Below are 22246 nucleotides of genomic sequence, written 5' to 3' on the forward strand. Positions count from 1 at the left end.
GGATCATCTGAGTAAGTTGATGTTCTGTTACACACTATTATTAAACTGCTTTTATCATAGTGTGAAATTAAATATGTACCAATGTGCTAAATACAATAGATTCAGAGCAGATCTAGCAGCTCAAAGCTGGGCCTCCATTGGGTGCTGTGGTCTATCAGCAGCAGCAGAAGTTTCCACCACTGTAACCTCATGGCTGAGCATCTCCCTCGCTCTAGCATTACCATCAATTCAAGGGACTAACCCTGCCTGAATGAGAGTGGTACCATGTATACCTAAAAACAAGGGGCTGGATTCTCCACTCCCCGACGTCGAAATCGCATTTGGCAACGAGGCAGAGAATCCGTTCTTGCGCACAAAATCGGGACTGGTGCCGGTCGAGCTATTCTCCGCCCCCCCCAAAAATCAGCATGCTTGGGGAGTACGCCGCACTGAGTATCCACCACCTCAGGCAGTTGCCTGAGGTCCGCCCCACTATTCTCGGTCCCCGACCGACCGAATTCCTGACGGCGTGGTTCTAATCTGGTCCTGCCATTCGGGAACCTCGTGTGGCAGCTGGGAACTCAGTCCAGGGCTGTCACAGTCAGGAGAGGGCCGATCGGAGGGCGGATAGGGGGGGGGGGCCTCATTCAGGATTGGGGGCTATGTGTGCGTGCGGTCCATGGCGAGCGAGCGGCCAATGCGGGGCACTATTTCAGCGGTCCAGGTCCACAGCGTGGATGCTGGAGGCTGCCGACATGTGCATGCGCGGCCTCTGACCCGGAAGTGCGGGGGCCGTATCAGCAGTTAAAGCTGCGACCTCTACACCAGCTGCCTGTTAGCCCCTGCAAGATGGTGAATCTGTGGCCTTTTGACGCCATCTACCCCTACCCCGACCCCCCTACCCCCCTACCCCTACCCCTACCCCCCTACCCCTACCCCCACCCCCCCCCACCTCTACCCCCACCCCTACCCCCACCCCCCCACCCCTACCCCCTACCCCTACCCCTACCCCCACACCCCCTACCTCTACCCCCACCCCTACCCCCACCCCCCACCCCTAACCTCCCCCCACCACCCCCCCATCCCCCCCCCCCCCCCCGCACTCAATGTAGGTAACTGAACGGCGTCAACCATCATCAATGGTTGACGCCGTTATAAACCTACTTTGATTTTCATCGACGTGACCCGTGGCCACGTCGGCGGGACGTCGGCCCATGCGGGCCGGTGAATAAAAAAGCTTAAAAAAACAATGGCATCCCTGCCGGCGCCAGCCGTTCTCCGAGGCGGGCGGCAGGATTTGAAGAACGCCATTTTATGGCGGGTGGGAGAATTTTTAACATGTTGGGAGCGGCAATATCGGCGCCGCCGGTCGATTCTCCGACCCTGCGTGGGGTTGGAGAATTTCGCCCCCTGTCTCCAAAAAGCCTGTCCACCATCCACAAGGCACAAGTCAGGGGTGTGATGGAATAGAGTCCACCTGCCTGGATGAGTGCAGCTGACATAACACCCAAGAAGGACAACAGCATCTCGGACATTTAATTAGCACCCCATCCATCACTGTAAATATTCATCCCCTCTACCACTGGCACAGAGTGACAGCAGTGTGAGCTAAGGTGAGCTAACCTGTTACGTTATGAAAGCAGGAATTGTATTGGTGGGCAAAATGTAATTGAAAATTATTATGTTAAGATGTGAGGGAGTCGTTAACTTCAAAAAGTAAGGCCCGTTCATATTAAATGTTTATTTGCGTGAAGTTGAATTGGGGGAAAAATGCACTTGAAAACAATTGGAATTTAATTTAAAAGTTGTTGTGCTGTTTCGCCATTTCTGAGAGTAAGTGTTGATGCCAGTGCAGAATTTGTGGAGCTCCATGGCAGCAAAACTGGCCCCGTACCTGGACCGATTTAGGTACTGTTGAAGGCCTAGCACCTTCGCCAAGTAGAACACAATCGATTCCAATGAGAAACGGTGTGGGATTCGCCAGTTTCGCGATTGACACTCAGGCAGCTGACAAGCTGCAGCCACGTAAACACACTTCACTCCCCACGCACACCATCCCAGCCAACAAGACGGCAGTAAGGTAGGCAGCACAGTGGCACAGCGGTTAGCACTCCCAGGTTCCATCCCGGCCCCAGGTCACTGTCCGTTTGGAGTTTGCACATTCTCCCCGTGTTTGCATGGGTCTCACCACCAAAATCCAAATGATGTGCAAGGTAGGTGACTTGAGCATGCTAAATTGCACCTTAATTGGGAAAAAATAATTGGGTATTCTAAATTTAAAAATATGATGGCAGCAAGGAGAACAGGTCCATGCTTCACCGACGCAGAGATCGACACCCTCCTGGATGCCATGGAGGAGAGGTGGATGACCCTGTAGCCCTGCCCGAGAAGGAGGCTTCCAGCCGCCGCCATTTATCATGCCTGGTCGCAGGTGGCAGAGGTGGTCAGCGCTGTGTCAACTCCGTCCAGACCGGCAAGCAGTGACAGAAGAAATTGCACAACCTCCTCAAAGCAGCCAGGGTGAGTAGGCAGCGTAGTGATCTCTGTATATGAATACCCTGTATACATGATCAATGTATGTAAATGTAGTACAGTCAATTCAACACTAGATGTCTCACTATCAGGTGATACAAGAAAGACTTTCCCGCTCTTTCTGAGAGAGTGTGCTTTAGGAGAGTGAACAGACAAGACATCAATTGGCTAGAGAGAGAGAAGTTATAAATTATTTCATTATTACATTAGTTAGTTATCTTTACAGTATTTTATTTATTTTACTAGTCGAGTATTAAGTACAAAGATTATTTATATTACTCATTAAATTAGTTCATCTTTAAAAGAAGACTATTTCATCAACTCGGCTGTTTCAAAGAGTAATATATATATTATGTAAAGTAGTATAACATGGTACCAGTGTATAAAAGCTTTTAAGAAAGACAAGTGAAGATTTAGAATTTTAAAAAACGGAATCAACTATTCGACTACAGAAGTCATCGCAACATCGGCAACTTCGACAAAAACAACTTTTCAATGGACCAAGTTCAAGCACCAAGACATCTCAAGACCACTAGTAACTTAATTTGAATTGGAATTTGTTCAAACAATAGTTTCAACTCTATTTAGAAGCTAGTGACTTAAGTGCTGCTCCAGAAGCTAGAAGAATTGTTTTACTTTGTCCCTGGCAGGACAGCAAGCAATAAAATCTTTCAATTCCTTTAATTTTAATGCTGGTGAAGATAAAACATAATTTCATCAAGTTATAGTGAAGTTCGATGAGCTTTGCAAAATGCAGACCAATGAAATTTTAGAAAGATTAAAATTTCACAGAAGAGTTCAAAAGTTGGTGAACTGGTGAATAATTTCATCACAGATCTCAAACCCTTAGCTAAAACATGTAACTATGCAGATCTACATGATTCACTTGTAAGAGACCAGATTGTTTATGGCATACTTGATGATACAGTCAGCGAAACATTTATTTGGCAAAATGATTTAACATTACAAATCGCGATTGATAAGTGCATCTCCGTGGAACAGACCAAAAGTCAGTATTTATCATTTTATCCCAAAGAAAAAAGCGCAAATTTCTACCACGAGGCAGAGAAAATCAAACTGGTGTCGCAGGCAAAGCAGAAGCCTGTGAGGAACAGAAGCTATCCTTCACAAGCATTTTTGGGCTCTACACATGCGCAATACACACAGAAATGCAAGATGTCGAAGAAGTCTGCACATGCACGTATGTCATGACGACAACATGATCACTTGTCATAGGTGTGGCAAAGCCCACTTAAAGGGAAACTGCCCTGCTTTTGGTAAATGCTGTTTGAGATGTCAGAAGTTAAACCATTATGCTTCTCAGTGTCAATCATCCACAAGTTACATTCCTCCTGCACAGAAAGAATATTACAAAGGGAGAGCCGTGGACAAAAAAGAAGAAATCAACACACAAGATTTCCCGGAGGATGATATTTTCTTGTTAGAAAATACTTGTTTCGTTGATGTTTTTGAATCATCCATCAAGAATGATCTGCAAGAGGGCAGCACGGTGGCCTAGTGGTTAGCACAACCCACCTCACGGCGCTGAGGTCCCAGGTTCGATCCCGGCTCTGGGTCACTGTCCGTGTGGAGTTTGCACGTTCTCCCCGTGTCTGCGTGGGTTTCGCCCCCACAACCCAAAAATGTGCAGAGTAGGTGGATTGGCCACGCTAAATTGCCCCTTAATTGGAAAAAATAATTGGCTAATCTAAATTTAAAAAAAAAAAAGAATGATCTGCAAGCAAGCAAGAATCATCTTAAAGCAACAAAACCAGCTCATCAAGAATATGAACAGGATCTTCAAGTAACGAAAGATCAAAGAGTCAATGTTGTTAGCAATGAATGGATGACTACGGTATACATTAACGCAATTCCAATTGGACACAGGTGCCTCGGAGAATCTTTTGAATTCGAAGGACTTGTCCAAGATAAAAAGTCTTGGACTTTCTGATATCTCCAGAATGCTCATTAAGCGATTATAATGGCAATCCCATTTTCTCGCATGGTTCGTGTTACCTGAGTGTCACAAACAGTGACATTCAGAAACAAGTAAGATTCGAGATAGTAAATTATACTCGTTCATCTTTACTCGGAGCTCAAGCATGCAAAGATTTGAAGCTCATTCAACAATTTTTTTTGAATACCTGTCGGTCGACTATGCTCAAAAGTGACATTTAACAACCATTACAGGAATACCCTGATGTATTTTAAGGTATGGGTATGTTACCATTTCAGTACAAAATACAACTGAAAAAGGATGCCAAATCGGTAATCCATCCACCTAGAAGTGTACCTGCTCCTCTTAAAGACAGACTAAATGCTCAACTGTCAAGATTGCAAGTTCGAGATATCATATCAAAGATTACTCAGCCTACTGACTGGGTCTGCATGAAAAAACCTATAGGTGAGATAAGAGTCTGTATGGATCCGAAGGATCTAAATAGCAACATCAAAAGAGAACATTATCCAATACCTAAGAAGGAAGACATTACTGCAGAGATGGGCAATGCCAGAATTTTTACCAAACATGATGAGTCTCAAGGTTTCTCGCAGATGCAACTAGAAGACTCCAGTAAACTTCTCTGTACTTTTAATACACCTTTCGGAAGGTACTGTTTTAATAGGATGCCCTTTGGAATTATTTCAGCTTTGGACATTTTTCATAGAACGATGGAACAAATGACCGAGAACATAGAAGGCATTCGGGTTTCTGTCAACGACACCTGAAGAACATATGAAACGTCTTCAGGAAGTATTCAAAAGGATACATGATATGGTTTGAAACTAAACAAAGTCAAATGCATGTTTGCCCTCTCCTCTTTGAAATTCTTAGGTGACACTATCACAGCTGAAGGAATAAAGCCAGATCAAGATAAAGTGCAAGCTATCAACAAAATGCTAATTCCTAAAGACAAGAAGGCAGTCTCACGCTTTCTCGGATTTGTTAACTTTATTGGAAAGTTTATTTCAAATCTTAACAGAACAACTGCACTACATCAACTAATTAGAAAGAACACAGATTTCATCTGGACTGAAAACATACTGAAGAATGGACAGATTTAAAACAACAATTGATACACGCACCATGCTTACCATTATTTGATCCTACAAAACCTACTAAAATCTCAACGGATACTAATAAAAATGGCATGGGTGCTGTTTTACTTCAACAAGATCATTTCAATAATTGGGTTCCTATTGCCTACGCATCTGGATCCATGACTGAGACTGAGTGTAGGTACTCTCAAATTGAAAAGGAGTGTCTTGGGTTAGTTACAGGGATTTCCAAAGTCCACGCCTATGTTCATGGTCTACCCAAGTTCACAGTAGAAACTGACCATTGTCCACTTGTACACATCACTGAACAAAACTTGAATGATATGACTCCCAGACTTCAATGTCTGATGATGAAATTAAGAAGATATGATTTCACACTAAAATACACACCAGGTAAAGAGTTAGTAATTGCTGACACCTTATCTAGATCAGTCGGCACTGAAATTCTCCAAGAAGGATCGATAAATGATGTTGATTCTCAACTTCAATTATTCAGAGAGTTACTTCCTGTCTCTGATGTCAAATTTCAACAAATTCGCATTGAAACACTGAAAGATGCTACTTTGATGAAAGTCATACATCACCTTCAAAAAGGATGGCCGAAAGGTAATTGTCTGCAATACCAAAGCATTCAGTCAGAACTGACTGTTGTAGATGGTATACTGCTGAGACAAGATCGCATTGTGATTCCACAAAGTGTGAGGTCTGAAATGCTTTCTAGACTTCATGGGGGACATTTAGGAATTGAAAAATGTAAACGTCATGCCAGACAGTCGATCTATTGGCCAGGTATCAACAATGATATCTCGGACATGATATCATCATGTTCGGTGTCAGTCACATCAAAATCATCAGTGCAAAGAACAAATACAACCACATGATCTTGTAACATCACCATGGATCAAGGTTGGTGCTGATATCTTTCACTTATTTGATAAGGACTATCTAGTAGTCATTGACTATGTTTCCAATTTTCCTGAACTAGTGAAACTGAACGGCATAACATCCAGTACTGTCATAAAGGCATCCAAGGAAATATTTGCCAGGCATGGTATTCCTCGTATCGTCATGTTTGACAATGGACCATGTTTCTCAAGTCATGAATGGCAAGAATTCCAATTGAAATACAATTTTGAACATGTAACTTCAAGCCCTAATTTTCCACAGTGCAATGGAAAAGCAGAAAAAAGCGTTCACATTATGAAACAGCTACTTACTAAATCCAAAGATTCTCAACCTGATTTTTATCTAGCTTTACTCAATTACAGGACATCACCTTCATCTACAGGATTATCTCCATCACTAATGTTACACAATGAAATTTTTAGGACGACTCTACCTCAGTTACATTTTTCTGATCCTGAACAACGTTGCAATGTGAAGAAAATTCAGCAACAGAAAATGAAGCGGAAAATATACTTTGATCAACAGTCAAAAGAATTGTCTACTCTATCTGAGGATGATACTGTTAGATTACGACTTCCTGAAGGAGGTTGGTCTGACATTGCAAGCATAATTAGGCAATTTTCTCCAATAACTTATCTAATAAGAATTTCAGATGGAAAAATTCTGAGAAGAAATCACAGATACTGCAAAGGTTTTTCCTAATCTTGATTTGAACCAGACAATTTCAGAACAAATTGAACAGCAAATGCATTCAAATTTGATGATCAACGAAGACATAAAAACTTCTTCATCACCTTTGACGTTAAGAAGATCGACAAGGAGAAGAAGACCCAATCGTCTGGATTTGTGAACTTTTTCATGATTCTAGTGATTACTGTACATTGTATACACTGCATTTCGTATGTAACTAAATTTTCTTTTAATATTTCCAAGAAAATGTTAAAAAAGGGGGATGTAGTGATCTCTGTACATGAATATACATGATCAATTTATGTAAATGTAGCACAGTCAATTCAACACTAGATGTCTCACTATCATATGGTATAAGAAAGATTTTCCCGCTCTTTCTGAGAGTGTGCTTTAGGATAGTGAAGACAAGACATAGACTAGTTAGAGAGAGAGAAGTTATAAGTTATTTAATTATTACATTGTATACTTAGTTATCTTTTCTGTATTTTATTTCTTTAATTAGTTGAGTATTAAGTACAAAAGAATCACAGATATTATTTAAATTACTCATTAAATTAGTTTATCTTTAAAAGAAGACTATTGTTTATTTCATCAACTTGGCTGGTTCAAAGAGTAATATATATATATTACAACAATTAGCACTGTGGCCCAGGCACCAACTTCCATCCCACACACCCATAAGCCAAGTCCCCCCCCCCCCCAACCCAGAGGGCGGCAGAACCCCTACCCTGAACCATATGCCGGTACCCAGATTGGCCGCCATGGCCAGGTGCCCTGGCCATTGAGGCCACCAGTTACCCACCTCCTGGGCTGCATGCGTTGTACTGTCCAACACTGTCATTTTCTGTTTTCCCATCCCCCCCACAGGAGAAGGCCACCCACAACCGCCGGGAGCAGGAGCAGACTGAAGGAGGACCACCGGAACTGCGGCCCCTGACCGTGACAGAGCAGAGGGCCCTGGTTGTGGATGGTGGCCCAGAGGAAAGGGAGGTCACCAGGGTGGAGTTCAGCCAGGGGCAAGGAAATGAGACCCCGCTGCGTTGCGATTCCCCGTGACACGTGTCTCACCCCCCCCACAACAACACCCCCACACCACCCTCACCATCACCTCTAATCTCATCCTCATCCCCACACCTCCCTCACTACACCCCCCCCCCCCCACTCTTCCCGACACAACCTTCACCATCACCCCCGTGGTCACTACCCCATCAACTCACCCCCACCCTCAACCCCACCACCTCCACCCCGTGGTCTAATCATGCATCTTGTCTTGTGTCTTGCAGGACCTGCTGGAGATGGTGCGGGTTAAAATGGCTCCCCCGCCCCCATCATCTGCCACAGACGGAGCCCCCAGGATCTGGGCACCAATGACGAGAGCAGCTCCGGTAGCAACCCTTGGCCTGAGACACAGGACATCCCAGAGCTCGAGTATGGAAATGACACTGACATCCCATCAGAGCCATGTCCGACACCCTCCACCATCCCAGAGACACTTACCTTGGTTGGACACTTTAATGAAGAGGCTCCTTGTACACTATATGGTGCGCACCACACAACAGATCCAGTACGCAGGTGGAAGTAGGATTCATAGAACCATATAATTTACAGTACAGAAGGAGGCCATTCGGCCCATCGAGTCTGCACTAGCCCTTGGAAAGGGCACCCTACTTAACTCCCGAGGGGGTGGACAGTCAGAGGGCAGACCAACCCGAGGAACTAGCTTCCGTCCAGACAGGTTTCGGGCTTCTGGAATGGACGGTCCCACCAATTGTGAAGATGCAGTCGCAGAGCCAGGGACTACATGAGGGGATGTCGGTGAGCATCCAGCACTTGCAGGTGCAGTTGGAGGTGTCCAACGCCGTGCAGGAGCAGGAGGTAGTGCCGACCATGTATGCCATTCAGGCCAACACCGCATGGGTGGCGTCCACGGTGGAGACATTGAGGGAGAGGGTTTTGGCTCTGGGTCAACATGTACAGGTCTGGGGCATTGGGTGCAGGCGCTGGCCGAGGCCCAGGACAGGGTTGCTGCCTCACAGGGGACCATGTCCCAGAGCCACCTGGAAATCGTAGCGGCGCTTCTGAGCATGGCCCAATCACAGCAGGCCATGGCTGGGAACGTCAGTGGCAATGCCCAGGTGCTGGCCGATGTAGTGCAGACACAGAGGGAGGTGGCCCAGTCCCAGAGGGAGATGGCACAGTCACTGGCTGATGTGACACAAATGTTCAGGGTGACCATCAACTTGACAGCCAATGGGGGCGGGTGTCTCCCCTAAACCCCTGCTGTGCCAGATGCGTCATGATCTGGTAGATATGTCACATTGTCTCCCTACTCAGCGGAGTCTTCGATGGCATGCCCGGCCCGTCAGGTTCTTGAATGACAGGCACTGACAGTACACACAAGGCCCCATGCGGCGCCTCCTTGGCAACTCCTCCTCCTCAATCTGTTGGGCGGCCGGCTCCCCATACTGGGTGGCTGCCTCCTTTCCCTCTGCTGCACGCTCTGCTACTGCACACTGCGCTTCTGCAGCTTCCTCATCCCCCTCAAGCAGAGGCAGCTCGTAAAGCCGCAGGGCATCCCCCAGGGCTGCAGCGACTAGCAGCAAATTCCCCTTTGCTGGTTGAATTCCAATATCCATTGTCTGCAGAGGGTGAAAGCCCGACATGTTAGCATGGTGCGTGTCCCCTTGCCCAACCAGATACAACGAGGTACACAGTGCCCCCGATTCGCACTGAAAGCTCTGCCCCCGCATGTCCCCCATCTCCGGACCTCTGGCCCCATTAGTGCCAGGTACCATGGGGGTCCCTGGCACTGGCGCACGTCCCAGGGGTACCATCGGTTGGCACTGCCCTTGCCAGTGGTACGCTCCACGGGGGGTCCTGTGCCCCCATAGGGGCTATAGTAGGCGTTGTCCTGGGTGGGCCACCTGATGGCCCACCGGGAGATGGCAGTCAAGTTGGGAGGTGTATGGCGAAGGGTGGAGGGCAGTAGTGGGGGCACCCATATGGCCAGTGTCAGTTTGCAGAACCTGGGGCTAAGGTGGTTTGCCAGTGTGGTGTGCAGCCCAGTCGTGTCTCTCCGTGTCCTACCTCCTCTCTCTCCCTCATCAGCCACAACGCCATTTCATGGCTTTTAAAAGCACAAGTGAACTGCGCCATCGGGAACTTGGCCCATCGGAGCTGGAGAATCTCGGAGGCCACAGAGAATGCCGGGTCAGGCCCGCTAACGATATGCAAACGGTGTTTACTGTATTTGCGTTCCTGACCGCATTGACGAGGTGAAGGAGAATTGTGATTTGGCATCAAATCGGTGCCCGCCGCGATTCTGCCGTTGGAACCTATTCTCTGCCCAATCGCAATTTTGGTGTCAGCCAACGGAGAATCCCGCCTGACATCTCTGTGAATGTGCCCTTTGAAATCTTCCCATTCTTGAGCAATCTATATTTTTATAAACTGAAAAAAAATTCAATAAGAAGAAAATGTTTTATCGGAATAGCTTGTGGATGCCTCTAACATAAGCATGTGCTCCTAATAAATAATTTTTAAATGTTTAAATGGCAATTATTGCTCTAATCCATTCTGTTTGAGGCTGTCTCTTTGTTGAGGAATTGGTTAGAACCTATGTGTGACTGCATATGATCTTTGTGGAATGAAAGCTCGATACCCTTTCAACAAACAGAGACGCCCCCATTTCTGCTGACAGCTGTGTTTTTTTAATTATGATGTGGTGATGCCGGTGTTGGACTGAAGTGGGCACAGTAAGAAGTCTCACAACACCAGGTTAAAGTCTAACAGGTTTATTTGAAATCACAAACTTTCGGAGCACTGCTCCTTCCCCAGGTGAAGTGGAGGCAGATTCACAATCACAGCATATATAGCAGAAACACAATTGCAAGATAATTACAGATTGGAACGTGAAGAATGGTTAGAATGTGAGTCTTTACAGGTACAAAGAGTGTGAGTGGAGTGAGTGATAATCACAGGTAATCGAGGTGTGAATTGTCTCAAGCCAGGATAGTTAGTAGGATTCTGCAAACCTGGGCAGTATGGTGGAGGTTACATGTAATGCGATATGAAACCGAGATCCCAGTTGAGGCCGTCGTGATGCATGCGGAACATGTCTACCAGTTTCTGCTCGGCGATTCTGCATTGTCGTGTGTCTTGAAAGCCGCCTTGGCGAATGTTTACCCGGAGATTGGAGGCCGATTGTCCTTGGCTACTGAAGTGTTCCCTGACTGGATGGGAGAACTCCTGTCCAGCGATTGTTGCATGGTGTCTGTTCATCTGTTGTCGTAGCGTCTGCATGGTCTTGCCGATGTACCATGTCACGGAACATCCTTTCCTGCAGCATATGAGGTAGACAAGGTTGGCCAAGTCGCATGAGTATGTACCGCGTACCTGGTGGGTGGTGTTCTCATGAGTGATGGTAGTATCCACGTTGATGATCCAACATGTCTTGCAGAGGTTACCGTGACTGGGTTATGTGGTGTTGTGGTCGCTGTTCTCCTGAAGGCTGGGTAGTTTGCTGTGAACAATGGTCTGTTTGAGGTTAGGCGGTTGTTTGAAGGCAAGTAGTGGTGGTGTGGGGATGGCCCTGGCAAGATGTTCGTCCTTTAAATTATGGATATATTGGGCATAATTAAATTTTAAGTTTCTAAATTTACAGATATGTTGAAAATATTAACCCGTTGGGCTCATTGAGCCACAGTGGATTTTTTTGTTTCCAGAGCCACAATGAGCACAGATACCACATCACGGTGCAAAGGAGTCTTATATATTCAAGCAGCAGAATTCTCCATCGGTGGGATCCTTCGCTCTGCCGGCAGCGCATCCACACCCGGGGACTTCCCGCCGGCTGCCGGAATGGAGGATCCCGCTGCCGGCGAGGATGTCCTGTGGCAGAAAACGCGGCTGGCAGATCGCAGAATCCCGCCCAAGACGTTTTCTACAATTTGGACTAAAAGTTTTGCCTTTCAAACACTTGACCTTAATTATTCAGGCCATTTGTTATCTTTCAAGGTAAAGTGCTTGATAACACCCGGAGATGTGAAAGTTACCTCGAAACATTGAAAGCAATTTAGACTCTGATGTAATAGCACCAGTTCAAACCATCGAGTCTGGAATAATTGGTTCTGAAATGTAAATTGATAAGATAAATTGATATGAGTTGCTATTTCAGGTGCTCAGAGCAAAGTTTACTTGAATTTTAAGGAGATCTTCGAAAAGAAAACTGAATGAGAAACAGTCTAAGTGGTTCCAGGGTATCAGAAAAAGAAAGTTTGTTTTGGCTCAGTATCACATGACACATGTTGTGCTTTTACGAATAGAAGAACCACAACATGTATCAGGATTATCCAGGAGGCATTGTCACCACTCTAGCAGAGACATTCTGTGCTCTGGTGCATGTTATTATTAAATCCTTTTGATTGGCAAATAATTCATTGGCCTTCAGTCTTAACTTCCTCAAACTGGTAAAATAAAACATGCTTTTTTGCAAAATTGTTCTGTTATGATTTGCTATGCAATAATGAAAGTATTTAAGTTGCAAATTTTGTAAAACCTCAGTAAAACGTGCATCTTAACTCTGTGTAAAACACTATTATCTTAATATCAACCCCTGTGACGTCTCCCACCCCGTGTGAAGCTAAATACAAAATATGTCTTGAACTCATGTACATCTTAGCTGCCAATTTCATGATTGCAGACATCTATTATGTCTCCTGCAGTGAAGAAGCAGAACAATTAATTAACATATCTAAATTGAGTTCTCTCAGCATAATTCAACATTTGTCACAAAGGTCCAAGGGCTCAGCAATTTCCACCGTGAAAAGAAGATGGGAACTGCCATCCCCACAAGACCTTTTATAGCTCGACTTATGTAGGAGGAACAGATGTTCTTCACATTGCCCCTCAGCAAACCTCATCCTCCCATCTGTCAATCATCTCCCTCCCCGTCCTGCTATGATGGCAGTCAATCCTCCCGTCAACCCAGGCACCAGTTCTCCCCTCCACACTTGCAGATATCCCCCCAAGACAAGATATACACCTTTTCCTCACCCCGTGAAAGCTGCCCTCCCTTCTACAACTCCAGCCTTCTCCCTCACATGATTGCATCCTTTGTCCAGCTCCGATCTTCCCTCTCGTATAATGGCCTCTCTCAACCCACCAAGTCTAGATACCTAGCCTTCCACTTCCCTCAAAGACATCTTACTCACATCCTGAAACTACAATCTCTAGCCTTTTATCTTTCTCCACTAATAGGGTTGTCCCCAAGGGTCGCCAACTGTGGCCTGCTGCTGCTAGTTTCGCATTCCTGGCATTGATGTATTCCCTGGCTGTTTTCATCCTTCACCGTACCTCCTGGTCTCCCTGTAAATATTGGGACCAATACTTCCAAAAATCAGCAATAAATCATTTGGGGCAAGTAGCTCAATGGACCCGTCAATGTAGGAAACAGCATGCGAACTTAAACAAATCTGGGCGGCATTCTCTGTCCCCCAGCCGAGTGTTTTCCGACCGTACGTCGTCAACTACCGGCGGGATTCTATAATCCCACTGCTTGCCACGCTGCTGGGAAACCCACAGTCAGGGGTCTGCTGCTGGTATTAAAAGTGAATCACGCTTCTGGTTGCGGCTATGCGGAGCTAAGCCGCACATTCGGCAGCTCCCGTTACTAAAGGACTTTCGGGCCTATTTGAGGGCCCCAAACCGCACTGTTTCGACAAATCCCGGTGGGGGAAGGTGTTTGGAAGAGCATTCCCCGAAATTTATGGTGCTCACCAGGAGTGGGGCAAAGGAAAAGGCTGCAGCAGCTCCCCAAGAAAAGCGGCGGAAGAAGGACAAAATGGCGGCTGGCGGAACACCCGAGGACTGGTGGAAGTGGGCGCAGGAGCAGCAAGCTGCTCTTCTGCGCTGTTTTGCGGAGCTGAAGGCTGAGTTGCTGGACTCCCTGAATACGACTTCCAACAGGCTGCTTGAGACCCAGGCGGCCCAGGAGGTGGCCATTCAGAGTTGCAGCAGCAGGCCGCTGAGCGGGAGGAGGAGGCCGTGGTCCTCGTGGGGAAAGTGGAGTTGCACGAGGCACTTCACAAAAAGTGGCAGGACCGCTTGGACGAGCTGGACGTTCACACGAGGCGAAAGAATTTGAGGATCCTGGGCCTGGCGGAGGGGCTGGAGGGGTCGGATCTTCCGTCTTATGTGACCACGATGTTGAGCTCGTTGATGGGAGCGGGGTCGTTCCATTTGCCCCTGGAGCTTGAGGGAGCTCACAGAGTGCTGGCCAGGAGGCCCTAAGACAAATGAAGCCCCCGCGGGCGGTGCTGGTGCGATTCCATCGATTCAGCGACCGGGAGTGTGTGCTGCGCTGGGCCAAGAAAGAGAGGAGCAGGCAAGGTGGGAGAATTCGGTAGTGAGAATCTACCAGGACTGGAGTACGGAGGTGGCTAAGCGGTGGGCCAGGTTCAACCAGACGAAGGCGGTGCTGCATCCCAGGCAGGTCAAATTTGGAATGCTGCAGCCTGCGCGTCTGTGGGTGACATATAAGGACCGGCACCACTACTTCGAGTCCCCGGAGGAGGCATGGGCCTTTGTACAGACGGAGAAGCTGGACTCGAACTAGGGTCTGGGGGCACACTATGGTCGTTGCTGTTTTTGCTGTTGCTGTTTTGTAATTTTGACATGTTTTTTTAATGCTGGTTTTTTGCTCTGTTTCTGGGTGGGTCCGTTGGGTATGGTTTTGTGTTATTTGGGGAATGTTGGGGGTTTGTGTTTTTTATTTTCTCTTCTGTACGGGGCTGGGGGTTGGGGTGAAACTGGATTTTGGGGAGCTGCGTCAGAAGGGTGGGGTGTGGCAGTATGAAAGCGCGGGTTTACCACGCTGCGGGGCGGGGGGGTGGAGCTGGCGGTGGGGGCGTGGCCTCTACTGGTTTTTCCCGCGCTGAAGCGGTGCCAAGGAGGTGTGGCAAGAGGGGGATGACCCCCATGTCGGGAGGGGACGGGTTTTGGCGGGAGTTGCCGGGGTCAGCAGAAGTCAGCTGACTCACGGAAGTACCATGGAGGGTGCGTCGCGGCTAGGAGGGGTTCTAGCCTGGGGGGGGGGGGATATCGGGTTGCTGCTGGAATGGCCAGGAAGGAGCTGGTGTGGGCAGGGGGGGGTAGAGGAGAGGTGTTATCGCCATGGGGAACGGGTCGGGTGGGGCGCGCTGGCCTGGGGCGAGCAGTCGATGAGCTATGGCTAGCCGGCGGGGGAGGGGGGCGGGTTGCCCTTTGATCCGGCTGATCACCTGGAACGTGAGGGGGCTTAATGGGCCGGTTAAGAGAACTAGGGTATTTTCCCATCTGAAGGGGCTGAAGGCGGACGTGGCTATGCTCCAGGAGACCCACTTGAAGGTGGCGGACCAGGTTCATCTGAGGAAGGGATGGGTGGGGCAGGTTTTTCACTCAGGATTAGACGCGAAGAACTGGGGGGTGGCGATTCTGGTGGGGAAGAGGGTGGCGTTCGAGGCATCTGAGGTGGTGTCGGACAAGGAGGGCAGATATATTATGGTGAAGGGTAGGCTGCAGGGAGAGATGGTGGTGCTGGTTAATGTATATGCCCCGAATTGGGATGATGCTGGCTTCATGAGGCACATGTTGGGCCGCATTCCGGACCTGGAGGCAGGGGGCCTGATCATGGAGGGAGACTTTAACACAGTGCTGGATCCCCCACTGGACCGGTCCAGTTCAAGGACGGGTAGGAGACCGGCGGCGGCCAAAGTGCTGAGGGGGTTTATGGACCAGATGGGAGGGGTGGATCCCTGGAGATTTGGGAGACCGAGAGCGCGGGAGTATTCCTTTTTCTCTCATGTCCATCGGGTTTATTCCCGAATAGATTTTTTCGTCCTGAGCAGGGGATTGATCCCAAAGGTGCAGGATGCCGAGTATTCGGCCATAGCAATTTCAGACCATGCTCCGCACTGGGTTGATCTCGAGATGGGGGAGGCGCGGGACCAGTGCCCGCTCTGGCGCCTGGATGTGGGGATGCTGGCTGATGAGGAGGGACGTATTGAGGGGTATCTTGATACCAACGACACGGGGGAGGTCCGGGTGGGGATGGTCTGGGAGGCTCTGAAAGCAGTGATCCGGGGGGAGCTGAGTTCCATCCGGGCCCATAGGGAAAGGAGGGAGAGGAGGGAGAGGGAGAGACTGGTGGGGGAGCTCCTGGATGTGGATAGGAGGTACGCGGAGGCACCGGAGGAGGGGTTGCTGGGGGAATGGTGTAGCTTGCAGGCCAAGTTCAACTTGTTGACCACCAGAAAGGCGGAGACACAGTGGTGGAGGGCGCAGGGCGCGGTATATGAGTATGGAGAGAAGGCGAGCAGGATGTTAGCGCATCAGCTCCGTAGGCGAGATGCGGCTAGGGAAATTGGTGGAGTGATGGATAAGGGTGGGAATGTAGTGCAGAAGGGGACAGAAGTAAATGGGGTCTTTAGGGACTTCTACGAGGAACTGTACCGGTCGGAGCCACCGATGGGGGGGGGGGGAACTTCATGAACAGGCTATGTTTCCCAAGGTTCAAGAGGAGCTGGTGGAGGGGCTGGGGGTGCCGATAGAGTTGGAGGAGCTAGTCAGGGGGATTGGACAAATGCAGTCAGGTAAGGCCCCGGGGCCGGATGGGTTCCCGGTGGAATTTTATAAACAGTATGCGGATCCGGTGGGCCCCCTGTTGGTGCGAGCCTTCAATGAGGCATGGGAGGGAGGGCTTTGCCCCCGACGATGTCACGGGCACTGATCTCTCGGATCCTGAAGCGGGATAAGGACCCCTTGCAGTGTGGATCATACAGGCCTATCTCGCTCCTCAATGTTGACGCTAAGTTGCTGGCGAAGATCCTGGCCACCAGGATAGAGGACTGTGTGCCAGGGGTGATACACGAGGATCAGACAGGATTTGTCAAGGGAAGGCAGCTCAACACGAATGTGCGGAGATTGCTAAATGTTATTATGATGCTGGCGGTGGAGGGGGAGGCGGAGATAGTGGTGGCGCTGGATGCAGAGAAAGCGTTTGATAGAGTTGAGTGGGGGTACCTGTGGGAGGTGCTGGGACGGTTTGGATTCAGGGAGGAGTTCATCAAATGTGTGAGGTTGCTCTACGCGGCTCCGATGGCCAGTGTAGTTACCAATGGAAGGAGATCGGAGTACTTCAGGCTCTACCGTGGTACCAGGCAGGGGTGCCCCCTGTCCCCCTTGCTCTTTGCACTGCCGATTGAACCTCTGGCTATGGCGTTGAGGGAGTCAGGGAGGTGGAGAGGCCTGGTGCGGGGTGGGGAGGAACATCGGGTATCGCTGTATGCGGACGACCTGCTGTTGTATGTGGCGGACCCAGAGGGGGGAATGCCGGGGGTGATGGAGCTGTTGGCGGAGTTTGGGAGCTTCTCGGGCTATAAGTTAAATTTAGGCAAGAGTGAGGTATTTGTAGTACACCCGGGTGATCAGGAGTAGGGAATTGGGAGGCTCCCGTTTAAGAGGGCAGTGAAGAGTTTCAGATACCTGGGGGTGCAGGTGGCCAGGAGTTGGGGGACTCTCCATAAGCTTAATTTTACCAGGCTGGTGGAGCAGATGGAGGAGGAATTTAAAAGGTGGGACATGGTGCCGCTATCGCTGGCGGGTAGAGTGCAGTCCGTCAAAATTACGGTTCTCCCGAGGTTCTTGTTCCTCTTTCAGTGTTTGCCCATCTTTATCCCTAGGGCCTTTTTTAGGAGGGTGACTAGCAGCATTATGAGCTTTGTTTGGACGCATGGGACCCCGAGGGTGAAGAGGGTCTTCTTGGAGCGGGGTAGAGATGGTGGGGGGCTGGCATTACCCAATCTCTCGGGGTATTATTGGGCGGCCAATGTGTCGATGGTGCGCAAGTGGGTGATGGAGGGGGAGGGGGCAGCATGGAAACGGATGGAGAGGGCGTCCTATGGAGATACAAGCCTGGGGGCCCTGGTAACGGCACCGTGGCTGCTCCCTCCTACGAGGTATACCACGAGTCCGGTGGTGGTGGCTACCCTCAAGATTTGGGGGCAGTGGAGGCGACATAGGGGAGAAGTGGGGGGCTTGATGGAGGCTCCGTTAAGGGGGAACCATCGGTTCGTCCCGGGGAACATTGATGGGGGGTTCCAGGGGTGGCACAGAGCGGGCATCAGACAGCTGAGGGACCTGTTCAATGATGGAAGGTTTGCGAGCCTGGGGGAGTTGGAGGAGAAATTTGGGCTCCCCCGGGAAACATGTTCAGGTATCTGCAGGTAAAGGCGTTTGCTAGGCGGCAGGTGGAGGGATTCCCATCCCTTCCCGCGAGGGGGGTGAGTGACAGGGTGCTTTCGGGGGTCTGGGTCGGAGAGGGGAAGATATCTGATATCTACAAGGTAATGCAGGAGGTGGAGGAGGTGTCAGTAGAGGAGCAGAAAGCTAAGTGGGAGGGGGAACTGGGGAACGGATCAAAGATGGGATATGGGCTGATGCCCTGGAGAGGGTTAATTCTTCCTCCTCATGTGCGCGGCTTAGCCTCATCCAATTCAAGGTGCTGCACCGGGCCCACATGTCAGGGTCTAGGATGAGAAAGTTCTTTGGGGGCGAAGACAGGTGTGTCAGGTGTTTGGGGAGTCCAGCGAACCATGCCCATATGTTCTGGGCATGCCCGGCACTGGAGGAGTTCTGGAAGGGGGTGGCGAGGACGGTGTCGAGGGTAGTAGGATCCAGGGTCAAGCCAGGCTGGGGACTCGCGATTTTTGGGGTTGTGGTGGAGCCGGGAGTGCAGGAGGCGAAAGAGGCCGGTGTGCTGGCCTTTGCGTCCCTAGTAGCCCGGCGGAGGATCTTGCTACAATGGAAGGATGCGAGACCCCCAAGCGCGGAGACCTGGATCAACGACATGACGGGTTTTATTAAGCTAGAGAAGGTCAAATTCGCCCTGAGAGGATCGGTACAAGGTTATTTAGGTGGTGGCAACCTTTCCTCGACTTTCTGGCTCAACGATAGGGTACGGGGTCAGCAGCAGCAGCAACCCGGGGGGGGGGGGGGGAAAGGGGGGGGGGGGGGTGGGACGATGACTATGTTTGTTTATTTAATTTTAATTTATTTTTAAGTTTTCTTGTTGTTTACTGGGTTTGGGGGTGTGTGTGATACATGCGTTGATACGGTCTTGGGGGTGTTACAGTTATTATGGGGTTATATTGTTGCTTTTCATTGTTTGTTGTTATATTTTATGTAAAAAATACCAATAAAAATTATTTTTTTTTAAAAAGTGAATCACAGTAGCCGGAGAATGGGCCAGAACTGTCTCTAAATCTAAGGCATGCTATTATGTTTTAAAGTTCCATTTACCTCAATCTTCGTTAAGGGACCTTGAAGCTCCCCTGATTTATACCTAAGTATATTTATACCTAAGTATAACAACACATAAATTAAACCCTTACATTTTTTATAGCTTATAACATTTGAATTTATGTGATGGTTAAAGGAAAAACAAAAAAATATATATTTTATTATGATTTGGTTTAGAAACATTATGTATAAAAATGAGAATGCTTTTCAGAGGTCCCAAGAGTTCTGTTTGACTCCTGGCAACAGAAATACAAGAACCTTTCAATGTTTCTCCAGAAAGGCTGTGTTTCTGAACTGGAAGAAAGCCTAGATGAATCTTTTTACCTGCGAACCATTCCAGGCTGTGCAAGAAAAGTCCAGCACCAGCTATATCTCTCCAGAATGCTTGTGAGGACTGTATTTCGTAACTGCAGAGAACCTGAATGAATGATTCTACAGATTATATCCTTACAGGTTGCAAACCAAATACTTTAATCTGCAAGTTGCTGTTAAGAAAAGTGTGCCAGGAACCATCATTTGAAACAAAAATGGTTTTTCCCTTTGACTTGTGATTTTTACTCCTTTCCAGCCCTCTGTTTGCCTGTCTTGTGTGATCGTGTAGAGGGCGGGGTCAAGTTAAAGTGGGGATTAGGAATTAGCTAATAGTTAATATTTGCTGTATTCTTGTTCTTGTTATAAATAAACAGTAATTGTGTTTATATTTACAAACCTGGTGACAGTCATTATTGGGCAGCCAAGGGCCAAAGACCTTGGATATTTTTATATGAATTATTGGTTAATTCACTTGTGTTGTGACTCTGGGGCATGTGGGGCTGCAATTGACTGTGCACTAGCCCAGGGTGTCATAACAGCATGGCCAAAAAAACTAAAGGATGAACCAATATTGGAACAAGATTCAAGATTATCCAAACTCAAGGTACAGTAATGTACATTAAATCAATAATAAACCTTTTGGGGGCAAGCAGGTCACTGGACCTGTTACTGTAGAAAACAACATGCTAACTTAAACAAATCTGAACTTTCTCTAAACCTAAGGCATGCTATTCTTTTTAAAGGTATATTTACCTCAATCTTTGTTAAGAGGTCTTGTAGCTCCCCTGATTCATTCATTGACAATATTTTCTCTGCATCCTGTTAGCAAATAAATGCAGAATAGCACTAAGAGAAGCTTCACATCAAATCCTCAAATTAAGGAACATTGAACATTTTTAAAAAACTGAACCTAATATTGCTTTTATCATAGTACGTATCAAGTCATGAATAATTATAGCAAATTAGTGTTTTGAATTATTAGCAAGACAATTAAGATATTCTTAGCGTACAGTTTTGCTCCAAATTCTTCTCTCCTTCCCTAGAAGGCACTGGTACTTACTGAGAGCGCTGCTGTACTCTGTTGGCACAAGCCAAGGTGGAGAGTGTCTGCCCATTGTCTAACTGTGGGAGTATGGGCGGTAAGGTGGCCCAGTGGTTAGCACTGCTGCCTCTCACGCCTTTGAGGACCCGGGTTCGGATCCCGGCTCTGGGTCACTGTCCGTCTGGGGTTTGCACATTCTCCCCATGTCTGCGTGGGTCTCACTCCCACAACCCAAAGATTGGTCATGTGAAATTATCCCTTGGTTGGAAAAAAAATTGGGCACTCAAAATTTTTTAAAAGGGGAAAGAAAACTGTGGGGGTATCCTAGCCAAGCAAGGTGCTTTCATCATTTGACAATTTCTAGCAACGGGCCATGGATTGTGAACCTAATATTCTGTTCCCTTTCTAAATCTTAATCTTGAGGCAATTTCACATTCCAATTGATTTTATGCCAGTGCTCAACTAATTCAGCAAGGGTCAGGGATCAAAATAAAGATTTTAATACTCAGATTTCCTATAATAATATTTTTTCAGAAATTTGCTCGGTTTTGTGAGTCTTCTTCAGGTTGTTAGGTGCTTTCATTAAGTTGATGACAGGTTTTTAAAATAAATTTGAAGTATTTTTTTGCAATTAAGGGATAATTTTGCGTCGCTAAATCCATCTAACCTGCACATCTTTGGGTTGTGGGGCTGAGACCCACGCAGACACGGGGAGAATGTGTAAACTCCACATGAACCGCTGCAGTCCATGTGGTGTAGGTACACCCACTGTGCTATGAAGGAGGGAGTTCCAGGATTTTGAATGAATGATGATATATTTCCAAGTCAGGTTGGTGATTGACTTGGAGAGGAACTTGCAGGTGGTGGCATTCCCTAGTATCTGCTGCCCTTGTCCCTTTAAATGCTAGTGATTGTGGGTTTGGAATTTGCTGCCTAAGGAGCCTTGGTGAGATCCTGCAATGCATCTTGTAGATAGTACACATGGCTGCTAATGTGCTTTGGTGGGGGAGGGAGTGAATGTTTGGCAATGGATGTCAATCAAACGGGCTGCTTTGTCCTGGGTGGTTTTGAGCTTCTTGAGTGTTGTTGGAGCTGCACTCATCCAGGCATGTGGACAGTATTCCATCATACTCCTTGTATCTTGTAAGTGGTGGACAGGCTTTGGGGAGTCAGGAGGTGAGTTACTCACCACAGGATTCCTAACCTCTGACCTGCTCTTGTAGCCACAGTATTATTATGGTTAGCCCAGTTCAGTTTCTGGTCACTAGTAATCCCTAGGATGTTCATAGAGGAGATTCAGTGATGATAATGAAATTGAATGTGAAGGAGCGATGGTTGATTCTCTCTTATTGGAGAAGGTCATTGACTGGCACTCATGAGCGTGAATATACT

The 22246-nt window shown here is 48.0% G+C and overlaps 1 protein-coding gene across 1 annotated transcript in view; it reads right to left on the reverse strand.

Moving 5' to 3' along the window:
• grxcr1a (glutaredoxin and cysteine rich domain containing 1 a) overlaps positions 1 to 22246 on the reverse strand; it is a 154523-nt gene that overhangs the window by 45423 nt on the left and 86854 nt on the right. The window contains exon 3 of the mRNA XM_038793036.1: positions 20566 to 20631. Coding sequence (XP_038648964.1) covers positions 20566 to 20631 — 66 coding nt within the window. The remainder of the gene's footprint in view (positions 1 to 20565; positions 20632 to 22246) is intronic.

This window comes from Scyliorhinus canicula, chromosome 3 (assembly GCF_902713615.1).
Source record: "Scyliorhinus canicula chromosome 3, sScyCan1.1, whole genome shotgun sequence".
In the NCBI taxonomy this organism is placed as follows: Eukaryota; Metazoa; Chordata; class Chondrichthyes; order Carcharhiniformes; family Scyliorhinidae; genus Scyliorhinus; species Scyliorhinus canicula.